We start from the raw sequence: 14,354 nt of genomic DNA on the forward strand, positions 1-14,354 counted from the left end.
CCTCAGGTTACACTCTTCACCCAAAAATAGATTTTATGAAACCTGGTCAAACTTTATTACTAAAGCTCTTGATACGTCTCAAAAAAGGGAACTTAACAATCTTCTCCAACACACCCCTTGGCTTTCGAGGAAATGTCATAGTCCAAATAATCCATCTAGAGTTAAGTTATATCTCCTGAACACCTTCACACTCCTCCTTTTTCTTCTTTTTCCCCTTCTCCTTTTTATTTTTGCTGATACTTTGTGGTTCTCTCACTCCTACTTCTACAGCGAGTCTCCACATTTTGGCTTTATTACAGTGATTGTGTGAGGTACGTTTCCATGCCTAGTTCAGTCACGGGTTTATGGCTGTTTTATTTTCTTCTTTACTTTTTCTCTCTATCTCTGTTTCCTTCTACCATCAGCTATATGTAAGACTTTGATTGACATAATCGTTTTATTTCTGTACATTGTTAAAGATAAAATAAAAAAAACTCTTTCAATAAACAGTTTTGCTAAAAAAATAAGACCTGGCTCACTATTCGCCTCACTTTTTCCTCTTCTTTTTTGGAGTTAATCCTGTCTTCCCAAGCCTGCTCTATAGTCAGTGGCGCCACTAGGCGGGTGCTGGGGTTTGCAGCCCGCACCCGGTTGGCACCATTTGGAGGGGTGACAGTCATTTTGGTGTCACCCCCCTGAAGAGTCGGGCACTCGGTCATGGAGGAGAGAGGAGGGGACCCGGCGGCATACCTTATCCCGCCGGGTGAACGTCCCCTCCTCTCTCTGCTGGCGTCCATCACCAGGTATCACTAAGATGGCCGCACATGCGCAATTACATCACCACACTTTGTTACTCTTTTGGTACCTGCTCCGGGTGACACCTGGCCTCGGGACGCCCCTGTCTATAGTATTCCCCTTTGCATCTATGGAGTGGAGGGGAAGAGGAGCTGGGCCACCATAGACAGTAGTTAGACACTCCTGGAAAAGAAGAGGGCTATGGCGTGTGAAGAGGAAGAAGCCTGTGCTAGGGAATTGACTTGAGCATATGCAAAGTGCAAAGCCGCATTGAAAGTGAATAAACAATCATCAATGGAAAGGAAAAACACTACAAATAAGCAATTACAAATATTTGATTTGTTCTGTGCTTTTTGATACCGTTTAAGTTGATGACAGGGCCTCTTTAATAGCGTTGAAAGGATAAAGCAGACGGTGCCTCCTCATTCCAAAACACAACAGCATCTGTGGCCGACTCATGAATCATAACCTATAAATCGGAAAAAGAAAAAGAAAAAAAAATCCGGTTTTGAATTTCTGCCAGCAGACGATTGGAGTGGTGTCCGCATTAATGAACGGCGGTAGTTTATCAATGATGCGCACAAGGCTTCTGAAGTTCATACTTCATACAGCTATTTAAAGACGCCGAGAGTCAGTGTGACCGCCATTGATCGGCGTTTCATTCCGCCACTCCAAAGCTCTTCACTCGTCGCCAAAGCGAACTGTAAACAAAACTAGACGAGGAAAGAAGCCGGCTAAAAGTGTACGGAGCCGTGAAGAGTTATTAACATGAATTAGAGCCTCTCTTTATTTAATGAAAAGAGCGTCCTCGTTTCAGACTGTCTGCTCCGGAGCGGGAGGTGAAGACAATCGATGAGTGCGGTGAACTGGTTCTCAGACACGCCGCTACATGATGCAAGCTGCGTGCGGAATACACAAGTACAAGCTTTGGGGGCTCTAAAGGGGGTTGTTCAAAGACCGTAGTCGCAAAAAGAAAAAAAAAATTGGATAACTTTATTCATACACATTCAGTCTCATGAACACGGGCCATTAAGGCGGTATAGGGCATGGTTCTGCATCTTGGGATGCACAGCTGCCACGGACAGCTGCCCGTGCTAGTGAATGGGTGTAGTTGGGTTTACACCTGTTTATGGCATATACGGGTACAGTGTACAGCCATGGACACAGACAGTCCAAGTCCAGGGGCATGCAGGTTTAGGCAAGTAACTGCAGTGGTGTCCCAAGCCCTTTTTGCTGTCTGAGGTAGGGGGGTGGGGTAGGTGTTGATGCACGCAATCAGAGCCGCAGGACGTGGGTGGAGGAGGCAGTGCCACCAGACATGAGAGTGAGGCCACTCTGCAGGCTCTGCATCTCCCCCTGGCTCTAAGTAACCTGGGACGCTCTGGCTGGCATCTCGCCCAGAGCTTCCTAAGTTGTGAGCGTGGAGATGTGCATGGCCCTTACCTATCTCCCCACCTGGCTATTAGCAACCTGGGACGCTCTGGCTGGCATCTCCGCCAAGTCCTGGAAACTAGTGACAGCAATGTTTTCTTAGAGCCTGGGCAGAGCGCCCCGGCCAGAGCTTCCCATATTGCTAAGAGCTGATCGGGCAAATGTGCATGGCCCTTACCAATCTCCCCACCCGGCTATTAGCAACCTGGGACACTCTGGCTGGCATCTCACCCAGCTCCTGGCAACCAGTGATATCAATGTCAGAAGCTGGGCAGTGCGCCGGCAAGAGCTTCCCAGGTTGCTAAGAGCTGGGCAGGCAAATGTGCTTGGCCCTTACATATCTCCCCACACGGGTATAAGCAACTTGGGGCGCTCTGGCTGGAAAGACAAGCACACTGCAAACATCGTTCAGCAGAACGGCCAGTATACAACAAACCTACCGCTCCCCCACATGACCCAAAGAGATGCCACCTGAGGCAACATCCTCAGGCTGCCTCATTATAGGAACGGTCTTGAGTAGCTGTATAAATAGGCATACAGCCACCTACACCCATTGATGCCTATGATGCTGTGCATCCCTGGCGTAGAAATATTGCATGCATCAGGCCTTATGGGTAATTTTCTTTTACTTTCACAGTAGTGTAGCCTCCCTTTATTTATACCCAGTGCTGCAAGTCCTCTCTCTCCTGGCTGCGCAGACGTAGCACAGCCCCATAGACTCTTATGGGAGATGTAATGTGCCTGTGCTGCCTGGAAAGGGAGGACTTGAAGAGCTGGAAGTCAACAAAAACAGGAGGCCACAGCAGTCTGATCTTGGTTAGAACACATCTGTGCAGGGGGGAGGGTGGGATCGGTTGGCTCAAGGCAAAGGAGTAAAAAGTATAAGTACTTTGTTTTAAAGCTGAAGTCAGCAAATTTTATTTAAATACAAGAATCATGTGTATTTTTAGTTGAATCTTGGTGAGCTCTGCGTATTTTTTCCAGATCTGTGCAGTTATCCAGTGTGACACTTGGAGCTTCCTGTAATAAAGACCAGTCACTGTGGCTCTCTGTATGTGCAGGGTGACTGGTCTGGTCTCCGCCCCCTTCCTGTTATAAAAACCGATCACTGCTGCTCTCTCTCCTTGTGCAAGGGGACTGGTCTTGTCTCCGCCCCCTCCTGTAATAAAGACTGGTCATTGCTGTTCTCTCTCCTTGTGCAGGGTGACTGGTCTCGTCTCCACCTCGCTCCTGTAATAAAGACCGGGACATGGGCACTGCTGCTCTTTCTCCTTGTACAAGGTGAATGGTCTTGTCTCCGCCCCCTCCTATAATAAAGACCGCTCACTGCTGCTCTCTCTCCTTGTGCAGGGTGAATGGTCTTGTATCCGCCCCATCCTGTAATTTCCTGCAAGCACCCTGTAATAGTAGGAGCTGACAGGCCCCTCCCACAGCTCTGCTCTCCGAACAGGAGGGATCAGTTAGAATCCGCTTCTTAAGTCCAATTTAACTATTCAAATTCTGCTTCCCGAACCGATGTCAAAAGCAAACCACAAGTTCCCATGTACACACTAGCCCTAAGCTTGCCTTGTGAAGGATGCTGGGTAAAAAACGAGTCCAGACAACGCTAATGGCATCTTCATTTGCTCGTAACGTTGTTGCATTTAAAATACAATTTATTGATGCCTCACTTATAATTGGTTATTGATTTTTGCAGTTTTTTGTGGCTCCATAACATTTATAATAGGATTGAATGATACGTTGCATGCAAAATGAAACTGTTTTTGATGCTTGATGATGTACGCTGATTTCCCAGGATTTCATGAACCCCCCCCCGGCATCTTTTTTTTTAACATGTCTGTGTCTTCACATCATTAGGAGAATGGGAATGTTTTCCCCAGTTGTCTTCTAGTTGGAAAGCGGTGACCCATAAAACACTATATTGGAAATCGCAATTATTAGATATTGTGAAGCGTCCAACCTCTAGCAGGCAGGTATCAACCATCTGCAATGAGGTTTGAGATGATGGCCAGTTTGTGGTTTGTTTCTTTTTTTACATTTTTGGGGCTTTTAGAGCTTTTAAGGGCTGCTTCACACTAGACGCATGAACAGCGGTGGTTAGCCACGGTGCCCTGTATTTTTGCTCTGTTTACTTTTTTAACTTTATTTAGAGTGTACAAACAGTTCACTCCATTGAGGTCCCCACATAGCCCCAGTGGCCTAATGCCTTGCAAAAACTTCAGCATGGCTGCATTTCTTTGCACCGCAGATCACACCTGTATAGGAAAATTTAGCATTGAAGCAGAACTCCAAGCTCAAAAAGTTCTATTGAAAGGGTAATTCCGCTTTCCTAGGCCAATTTTGGGAAAATTGAATCACAGCCGCCAATATGCCCCCTCTCCCCCCTACCGCTGTTCTTGCCTTCAACCGAGCACTCCTTCCCCTCCACCCACTTTCGGTGAACTATCCATGCTCTGTACACAGAGGTGCAGCCCTGCAGTATTTCAAGTTCTGTTTGCAAATGGCGAGCACTCATTGGTCCCTCAGCAGGGTCACCGGTATTTCATTGTTCTATCAGTGTCTCCTCATGAAATGCTGGGAAAAGTGTTCCAGGTAAATGAAATTGCTGGTGTGTTTATAAATCCTCCATCACTGTTATGGCCCATGTCATTCTAACCTCATGCACAAAGCAAGCGCAGTTATCATCAGAATATATTTTTAAATGATGTGTAAAATTAAATATAAGAGGGTCAAAGGGCAGCTAACGCCAGTGTGAAGGAGGCCATTATGTAGGCCACAGCCACCCCACAAAATAACTGCTTATGTGCTATAAACACTGGTGGTCTTCCATTAAGCTAGATAGAATGTCTCAGGTTTTGGGGATGCAGGTCTACAAAGAGCCTCATGCATGGAAACATTGGCCTTGTTTCCTCCAGTAACCCAACAAGGTTCTTTCTTTACTGTTGCTGAAGCAGGAAGAAGAACTGGTCTCCTTTTTCATACCTCGTCCTATTTATTTTTATTTTGGGACATAAAGAGATCTTCTTGTTGCAAAAGCAGGGATGTTTTTGAAACCGCATACATTTCCTCAAGGTTGACCAAGATTTTGGCTACCCTACCATTGCTTCAAAAGGACTGCAAGCAATCTAATGGTCTAACTCATTCTGCAACTTGCTTTTTCAATAATGAAGCGGTCGAAAGCTGGGTAGGGGTTCACCAAAACCAATGTGGTGCCAAAGAAATCCCCACAAAACTATTGAAAGGGATGGTGGCCAACTGCTGTAGACCATTCAGAGTTTTGCAATTTTTTTTTCTGTTACAGAAAGCTTCAAAAAGTGTTCTGATTGGGTTCTATTGGCAGCAGCTCAGCCTTGTTTGGATAAAGTGTTCTTATGTATGAACTTGTCTGAAAGATGGACAGGCCAGTTGTTCCTTCTAGAGGTGCACCGAAATGGAAATTTTAAAAACGAAACCGAAATAAAAAAAATTGTCAGGCCGAAAACCGATACCCACACACCGCTCTGCCGGACTGCGATAGGAGGCTGTGCGGTGTGGGAGGAGAGACGCCGGCCGCTACAGCGCTCTCCTCCCGCAGCGCTCGGCCGGCTGTCACTTTCTCTCCTCCCCGCTGGGGCACAGAGCAGCGCCCAGCGGGAAGGACAGAAAGAATGGATGCACCGATGTATCGGCAGGAAAATGGCACTTTCGGCATTATGCGCCATTTTGCGGCCGATATGTTTCGGCGGCCGATATATTGTTGCATCCATAATTCCTTCCAATCTTTCAGTGTTGGTTGCCACAATGATTTTGCACGCTTGGAAAAGATCCTTAGCATTTCTAAATTTTGAATGGGTTGGGGAAAGGGTTTGAGCCTTCCAAGACCTCTACAAGGAAATGCCACCCACACCCAGCATGGCAATAAGAGACTATGCTTGGCTCTCAGTTGTCACCAGTAGTAGTGGTGTCTTCAAGTGGAGGCTCTGTTGTGGGGTAAAGGCCCCGTTTTGTCTAAAACCGATGAAGCTTTTAGAGACATAGAAGAGTCTCCGCAGAAAAAGATGGTCCGTTGCGCCAGCCCCTTTTTTGATTTTTTGTTTTTAACTTTAGATCAATGCTTGTCCAAAGCATGTTTACATTCACTTACCATTGACGGACTCACTACCTCTGTTACAAGCATTAACTACACTTTGGGTAAAGTAATGCTTTCCAAGGTTGGTTTAGAACTTTCCTACTGGTAATTTGAGGTCATGTCCTTGTGTTCTTGAGCTTGGCTTCATTTTTAAAATACTGCCCTCCTGAACCCTATTAACCAGGGCAGTATTTTCAAGGACCTGCCGTTGCTGACCTCATTCTGAAGTTGCCTGGCCCCAATACCTTGACAGGAAACAAGTTTGCAGATTGGGAAGGTCAGAGAAGGGTTCCTATCTCTATGCTTGTTCCAGGTCCGTGACGCAATGTATCTCAATGTATCTGAGCCAGTGGGTCAGCATGAGGGCCAGACAAGTAGTGATTTCAGAAAGGGAAGTCAACAGCTGCACCCTCCATGCATTTCAAGTGACAGGTTCCTTTCAAATGGGTCCAGCAGTGTGACACCTACAGGATATAATGGGTATTAACGGAAGAAGATGAATTCTATATTTAGTTTTACACACAAAACTTTAAAAATGTGTATTTTGATGATGTTGACTCTGTAAGCCCACTGGGTGCATTTAAGAAGTCATTTCATGCATGACTCACGGCCTTCATTCATGTCTCCATCTGTGTGTAGAAACATAGCAAAGCAGCCATTCCTAGAGACATTGCAGGACAACTTTATTGAAATGGACATCCTCCCCACCTCCAGACATGACGGTGCTTACAATGATGGGTATGTGACACATCCTATTGATTGTCTGCCATTTTGCATGAACCCCATGACCTCGCCTCTCCTTCCTCTCTGCTCATTGCACTTACCAGGTTCTGACACTGCTGGGTGACACCACACACTGCTGGATCTGCTAAACCAACAACATGGGGCTGTATACATGACTCTACATGGGGAATGTTCACACACTCTGTTCATCAAAGTGCGTAAAATAAGGATTGTCTCAATCACCACATTGTAACCAATCAGACAATTTTGAATCTCAATTTGTCCTCTTCCGGTACAGGTTCAAATTTGATTGGTTACGGGAGTTTGGCGCAGATGATTCATGTTTCACACACCTTGAAAAATCAATCACTAGGTGCTTCTATTTCATACTTGTCATTGGTACTGTGTAAAAGCTGCCAGAACCTAAAATTTCAGGTACAAGGTGTGTTGCAAGAAACCAAATAACTCATAAGTACCGGTGTACGCTAGTGGTCCGCTGCTAGAGCTTCTAAACACTAGGGACGTTACACAGTAATACCAATTGGTCAGAAAATGTCAGGCCTGAGAGACTACTGAGCCAAATGGCTTAAAGTGAACCTGCGTCCAAACTATAGACGCACACTAAATTATTTAATATTCTATACAAGCATAAAAGCACGTTAACACATTCTCATTAATCTCTGTAGCTATAAGCATTTTGGAAAATTAATCTTCAAACCCTACAACAGAGGTAGTGAAATCCTAGTTTGTTTTCTCCAGTTTTTAAAAATTTTCCAGAAATGTGGTCAGCTGCCAGCCCACTAATGTAAACACACAGCAGATGTTTCTGAGATGGTAGAATCTAAAACCTGACTTTCTGGCTGGTCTCTCCTGTTATCTACTCCACAGTACATACAGCTAGACAGGTCAAGGATGGCTTGTTTTAAAGCTCTTTTAATGCTTATTAGGGATATGTAAATACTTTAAAAGAGAACTTTGGAGTAAGTATTTTTCCCCATAGTTCTCTTAAGGGTCACAGGAGGACATATACTAACATCCTCCCCCCACCCAAAGCTCAGTATACCCAGTGTCCACGCAGCTGCGTGAGTGACAGCGGGCTGTGCCTATCCAGAGGCAGAGCCAGTTGTGCCTGTCCCCTCCCCTGTATGTTCCCCCATTTAGCTCTGGAGGACCAGAGGGGGGGGGGGGGAATCCCTGCGGGGAGCCACAGCTCTCTGCAGGGACAGGATCGAGAAGTGAGCGAGCGACGCTATGTGTTCACTCCCCGATCTATTGAGCCGACTTGTGACAGTTTCATTGTCACAGGTCGGCTCGAACTATGAGGATAAGTGATTTTCACTCACCTCATAGATCTCCTTTAATGAGTGTGAGCACAGGTGCCTTTATTGAAAGTCTCCTTGTTTGCTGGGCATGTCTTCACATTGGACTGGACCAATCAATGTTTTAGCTTCAGCAGACGAGCCAACCTGTTAATTTACTGACACCCCCCCTTCCTTTTCCAGTAGGTGAAGATCCACCCAAAACAACACAGCCACTGCACATGCTTCTGTGTAACATACCCTTTTCAGCCATATCTTCATTTAACAGGGCCTGCTCATACACGATGGACAGTTGTAAATGTGAATGTAATGCAGATTGTACACTACAGGCAACAATGATAAACTAAAAGTCAATTGTTTGCAGTGGTTCTGTATTTACTGCTTTATCATGTGTTTAAAGCTAAACTCCAGGCACGCAGCTAAATTCAAAGATCAAATACATATATGGGATTTGGGAGAATCTGTAAATCTTTTGATCTAGACTCCTCTGCCCAGGGGTGTCCCCATAATGAGCCAGCACCGCTCCCCCTTCTCTCCTGGTGAATAAGGTAGAGGCGGCCCTGCCCCTGCCACATATCATGGCTGGGTCCTCAACCTCCATATGAACTCCAGCACAATAAGTTGGCTCTCTGCTCCATCTTCAGATTGTTCCTTGTCAGCACATTTACTGCTGCAGAGGCTATTGAGTTTCTTGCACTAGATTACAATGGCTATTTGCTAATACAGGACTGCATTAACGGAGTTGTCTATCCACCTGGACTTCAGTTTTAATGAACTGATTTAGCATCTGGAAGCCACTTTCAGTTTGCATAAAAATATAATACACGTAAATGTGAGAAGTGAAAAAGGATTCCCAAAGCTCAAAGTGGCCAGAAATAGGAACTTTCTAACAAACCCATGCATACATAACACCAACTTTAACACCCAGCAGTGCCAGCTGGTGTCCTGGTAAGACTTTCATCATGCTCATTCTGGACGGTAAGACTCAACTTCTTAAAGGACCCTTAAGTGACTCAAGCAAATTTTGAACACGATTTTAAACTCCAGCCATCCAGTGCAGGCTTGCAATCTCTGTTATTAAATGTCTATACTATATCTTCTCATACTATAAATTATTCAATTAACATCATTGCTGAGTTTAGCTGGTCCATTCTTCGATAGTTACATCAACTTTATTTCAGCTGACCTGAAAAATAATAAAATAATTGGACACATTAAATATAATATATATGAATATCAGAATGGCTACAGATTTTACTACCTGGCCACATACAAAATACAGTTCCTCAGTCCATGTAGCCTGAAAGGATGTATAGAAGTTTGGATAGCTACACTCTGTTTTTTTAATATGATGTTGGTTGAAGTAATTTGATTTCAATTTCAAAGTTTATTTCAATTTTTTCTTTTCTGAAGTGTACACAATTTGGAGAACGTAGCTTTCTTTTACATTTGGTTTACAATGTTGCATGCTCTGTGTTGCTACTATAGTTTGTTGGAATGATTGTCTTCGGTGTTACTGGAGTCCCCCTCCCCTAAAAGGTAGAAACACATAGGGGACCGTTCCTTTATCATTCTTAAGTGGCTCAAGCAAACTTTGAACTTGTTTTACACTCCAGCCATCCATTCTGTTTTTATTTTTACAGAAGATGCAGTTTTTAACCTTTTTTGACTCTTAAGCTGGCCATACACCGGTAGAATTTCATTTGAATGTTCTTACGGACATTTATAAAACCCGTGCCTCAAAGCATTGGCTATCATTAAAGGAGAACTATGGGGTCAGGACTTTTCCCCATAGTTCTCCTAAGAGTCACGGGAGGACACAAACTAGCGTCAGGGGAGGGGGGGAATCCTTGCAGGGAGCCGTGAGTGACAGTCACGGCTCTCTGCAGGTACAGGATCAAGAAGTGAGCAAGCGACGGTATGTTTTCGCTCACTTCCCGATCTATTGAGCCGACGTGTCACAGTTTAATTGTCACATGTCGGCTCGAACTATGAGGAGGAGTGATTTTCACTCGCCTCATAGTTCTCCTTTAACTTGACAAATTGCTAATGAGATGCCAATCTGTCGAATTCTAATGTTGATTTCAGGATGCATGGAAGTGATGTCATTTTTTTTAATGCATGTGACCTTATTAGATGTTTCAATACACTTGAATACCATTAGGCATACATGCAAAGCTTTATTTGCATTGGTCTTTCATACATTCCCATAACATATACAATAGTTTTCATTAAACAAATGATAGTTCTACTTCCCCATTCAGGTTTTCCAATCATTAAGATTTTTCCAGTATGGGAACCACATTTACTGTTAGAATTCCCATCCTTCTCCTTTTGATTTTTCAGCTCAAGATGGTAAAAAAGGAGTTTCGATTTGACTCTGTTACCTAACGGAAAATCAAAAAACATACCGAAAGGGAAATTCTACTGGTGTATAGCCAGCTTAAGACACCACATGGTGTTTTGTCGTTTCCCTGGAACAGTAGAGCTCTTCTGTCAATGTTTTTGGGGTCCCCAAAGTCATGATTTCAAAAATGCAGCAAAGTATAATATCTGTAGGCCTCAGTAGAAGGTCTTGACTCTATAGTCCTTAGGGTGTGAGAAAATTAAAATATATCTCACTTTCAAACCATGTGGCGAGTTCTCTGAAGATGGTCCTTAACGGGCTCCTCAGTATCTCTTTTCATTCTTCAGTACTTATTTATATAATATATACATAGAGATTTTTTACCTATTATCCATTGGCTGATGTAGCATTTTAATGTGTCCTGGGTTTGGAATACCAGTGAATTTGAGTAGGGGTATGTGGACTCCAACACACCTTTGTTTACATTTTTATTTATTTTCAAAAAGAATTGATGAATAATTTGATAATTGTGTCAAATTGTTGAGTTTTGTTTATATTGTACAAGAGAAGCAGCCTAACTTCTTAAACATATATATATAGATTATTTGTGCATGAGGGTTAAGGGACACCCCATTGCAGTACCATATTAACAAGCCATCAGCAGCCAGTCAGTGTCTGATGAGATTTTCTTTCTTTCTCACAGGCACTTCCTTTTTAAACCCGGAGGCACGTCCCCTTTGTTTTGTACAACATCTCCAGGATATCCCCTGACCTCCAGCACTGTGTACTCCCCGCCACCCCGGCCCCTTCCACGCAGCACTTTCTCCAGACCTGCCTTTAACCTGCAGAAGCCGTATAAATATTGCAATTGGAAATGCGCGGCACTAAGTGCTATCATTATCTCTGTCACACTGGTGATCCTCCTGGCCTATTTCATTGGTAAGTGTCCATTATTTACTTCTATTATTATTTTCCTCTAGAAGTCAAGTTTTAGACAAATTAGAGACCGCTGGTTTTGTACTGTACTATTATTTCATGGATGCAGTTTGTCTGATCAGCAGAGACCAGTGATATGGTTGAAAATGAAGACTATTACTTCTCTAGAGACCATTAACACTGATAATGCAACCTATGGATCAACTAGAGACCAATAACATCACTGAGAATCTAGCCTATCCATTAACTAGAGACCAGTAACATCACTAAGAATGTAGCCTATCCATTAACCAGAGAGATCTCTGAGCATGTATCTATTAAGTGGAGACCGGTAACATCACTGAGAATTATCCAGTAACTAGAGGCCATTGACATCACTGAGAATGCAGCCTATCCATTTACTAGAGACCGGTGACATCACTGAGAATGCAGCCTATCACTTAACTAAAGACATCACTGAGAATGTAGCCTATCCTTTAGCTAGAGACCAGTGACATCACTGAGAATATAGCCTATACATTTACTAGAGACCGGTGACATCACATAGAATGTAGCCTATCCCTTAACTAGAGACCATTGATGTTGATGTTACTTAATTGAACAGCCTTATTCTCAAAGAAAACAGTGATTTTTATAATGAAGAATTCAACCTATCAACCTATTTCTGTCTGTCCACTAGAAACCAGCGACATCACCATGAATGCATCTTTTGCATCCCTTAGAGACCAGTGGCACAACTGGGAATGCAGCATATCCATTTGCTAGAGGATAGAGAAGCCATTGAGAATGCAGCTTATCCATTCACTTAGAATCTGGTGATGTCTATTGTCTGTTCACGAATGGTATCGGCAAGAACGTAACCCTATCCATTTAGAAGATGCCGTCTATAAAATGCCATGCCCATGACTAGTAACTTCTTGCTAACATATTGATAACCTGTATCCCCTAAAGCAAAATGGCTGCTCTATTGTTTAGCAGGTACATGATCAAGTAAGTGTACGACCTTTTGCGCAGTGACCTACGATATCCGTCACGACGACTGTTAATTCTGGTCAAGTTTAACCGCTATAATCACTAACCATAATTACTCACTTCTTAAGAAGCCATGAATGATTAAAATTCTAATTAATCCGCTCAGCTCCGCACAAACATATTTAACAAAAAGAGTCTTTCTGATCTCATCAACAAGAGGGGAAAAAAAGATATTTAATTAGATTGTGATGAAAAATTGTGTTTAATTTATTGCATAATCAATTATTAATTACTGCAATAAGGAAAGTTGGCTGGGTTTACTAATTAACTCATTTAAAAATTATGAATAACCTTTCAGTGAGTAATTATTTCTTACGTCCTGCCACAAAGCGAAATAGAGACGGTTTCCTAAAGACACTGTTGTCGATATTGATATACTCCCATCCTTTTCACTTCTGCTTGAAGAGAAACAAATTGTGTTAGACAAACTCTCACATCTTGTAAGGGCATTTATCAAGATGATTGCCAAGTTCGCTTATGGCTTACCTGAATTTCTGCAGCCGTACCCGAATCACTGTCTTCAGCAGGATGCTGGCTATAGACTTAAAGGGGACCTGTTGATGTCTTTCTAATTAAAGTGGACCGGAACTCGAAAAGTTAAGATTTGTTATGTTATAGGGGGTTGTAAATAGGCAGTACCCTGAAGGCCTCATTCACACTAGAAACGGCCGGCACGTACAGATTTGTGCTGCATGTACGGCTGTATCGGGCCGCTCCCGGGAAGGACAGGTGCTGCGTGTGATTATACGCAGCAGCCTATCCTTCTCTATGGGAGTGCACGGCCGTACGCCGCCCTACGCTCACCTGACATGCACATCCATGCGGGTGTCTGTACTCATACGCTGACAGGGTGGATACGATGGGGCGTATGGCCTCATACTCCCATAGAGAAGGACAGATTGCTGCGTAAAAATCACACACAGCACCTGTCCTTCCCGGGAGCGGCCCGATATGGCCGTGCACACAGCACAGATCTGTACAGGCCGGCCGTTACCCATGTGAATGAGGGCGAAAATTTACGTTTTGCTTTGAATTCCTTCAGAAAAATTGCAGTGCGGTGAACTTCCTGTGCCTAGGCATTCCTGTGCATTTAGTCTCATAGATGTATGTTTGCAATGTGAGATCAGCTGAGGTAACTGCTGCCTGTAACTGCTAGTCTCATCAGATTTGGAGTGAGCTTTGGTGGTGTCACTACTATGCTGCTTACCCTTCTCCCTGCTGGAGAGAAAGCTGTAAACGGGGCAGTGCAAGAATCTCCCTTCATCTATAGCATTCGTTTTGGGGGTCTGTGCTTTCAGATTGTCTCCTGCTGCTTCTGCTTGATTATTCCTTTAACAGTAATAAGATTACCAGTCATCTGGGGGGGGCGGGGGGCAGCTCTGGAATGAGGAAGCAACCAAGATGGCTGCCTCCACATAATGCATACAAAATCTGTCCTGGGGAAAAGACTAGCTACAGTGACACCACAGGCAATACCGATGACTATGTTTAAAGGTGCCCATACACTGTACGATTCTCGTACGAGAATCGCGGGAAATCCCGCGATCGTAGGAGAATTGTGCAGTGTATGGAAGGCGTGCGACCGTTTCTACTGTACGGTCGCACGTCTTCCATCGAACAAGCAGGCTGGAAAACCGGCTGGGGATCGTGCGATTCCCGGCGAGTTAGTGGCCTGGTTGTTGTA

General features: G+C 44.0%; 1 protein-coding gene and 1 long non-coding RNA gene across 2 annotated transcripts in view; one reads left to right on the forward strand and one right to left on the reverse strand.

Annotated features, from left to right (window-relative positions):
- The window catches only part of TENM4 (teneurin transmembrane protein 4), a 237,822-nt gene that overhangs the window by 24,726 nt on the left and 198,742 nt on the right, over positions 1-14,354 (forward strand). Inside the window, exons 3-4 of the mRNA XM_018565717.1 lie at positions 6,953-7,051; positions 11,406-11,641. Of these exons, the coding sequence (XP_018421219.1) occupies positions 6,953-7,051; positions 11,406-11,641 (335 nt within the window). The remainder of the gene's footprint in view (positions 1-6,952; positions 7,052-11,405; positions 11,642-14,354) is intronic.
- LOC108794645 overlaps positions 11,615-14,354 on the reverse strand; it is a 12,335-nt gene continuing 9,595 nt past the window's right edge. Inside the window, exon 3 of the long non-coding RNA XR_001941719.1 lies at positions 11,615-11,625. This is a non-coding gene — a long non-coding RNA (uncharacterized LOC108794645). The remainder of the gene's footprint in view (positions 11,626-14,354) is intronic.

This window comes from Nanorana parkeri, unplaced genomic scaffold, assembly GCF_000935625.1.
Source record: "Nanorana parkeri isolate BGI_ZX_2015 unplaced genomic scaffold, ASM93562v1 scaffold879, whole genome shotgun sequence".
Classification (NCBI taxonomy): Eukaryota; Metazoa; Chordata; class Amphibia; order Anura; family Dicroglossidae; genus Nanorana; species Nanorana parkeri.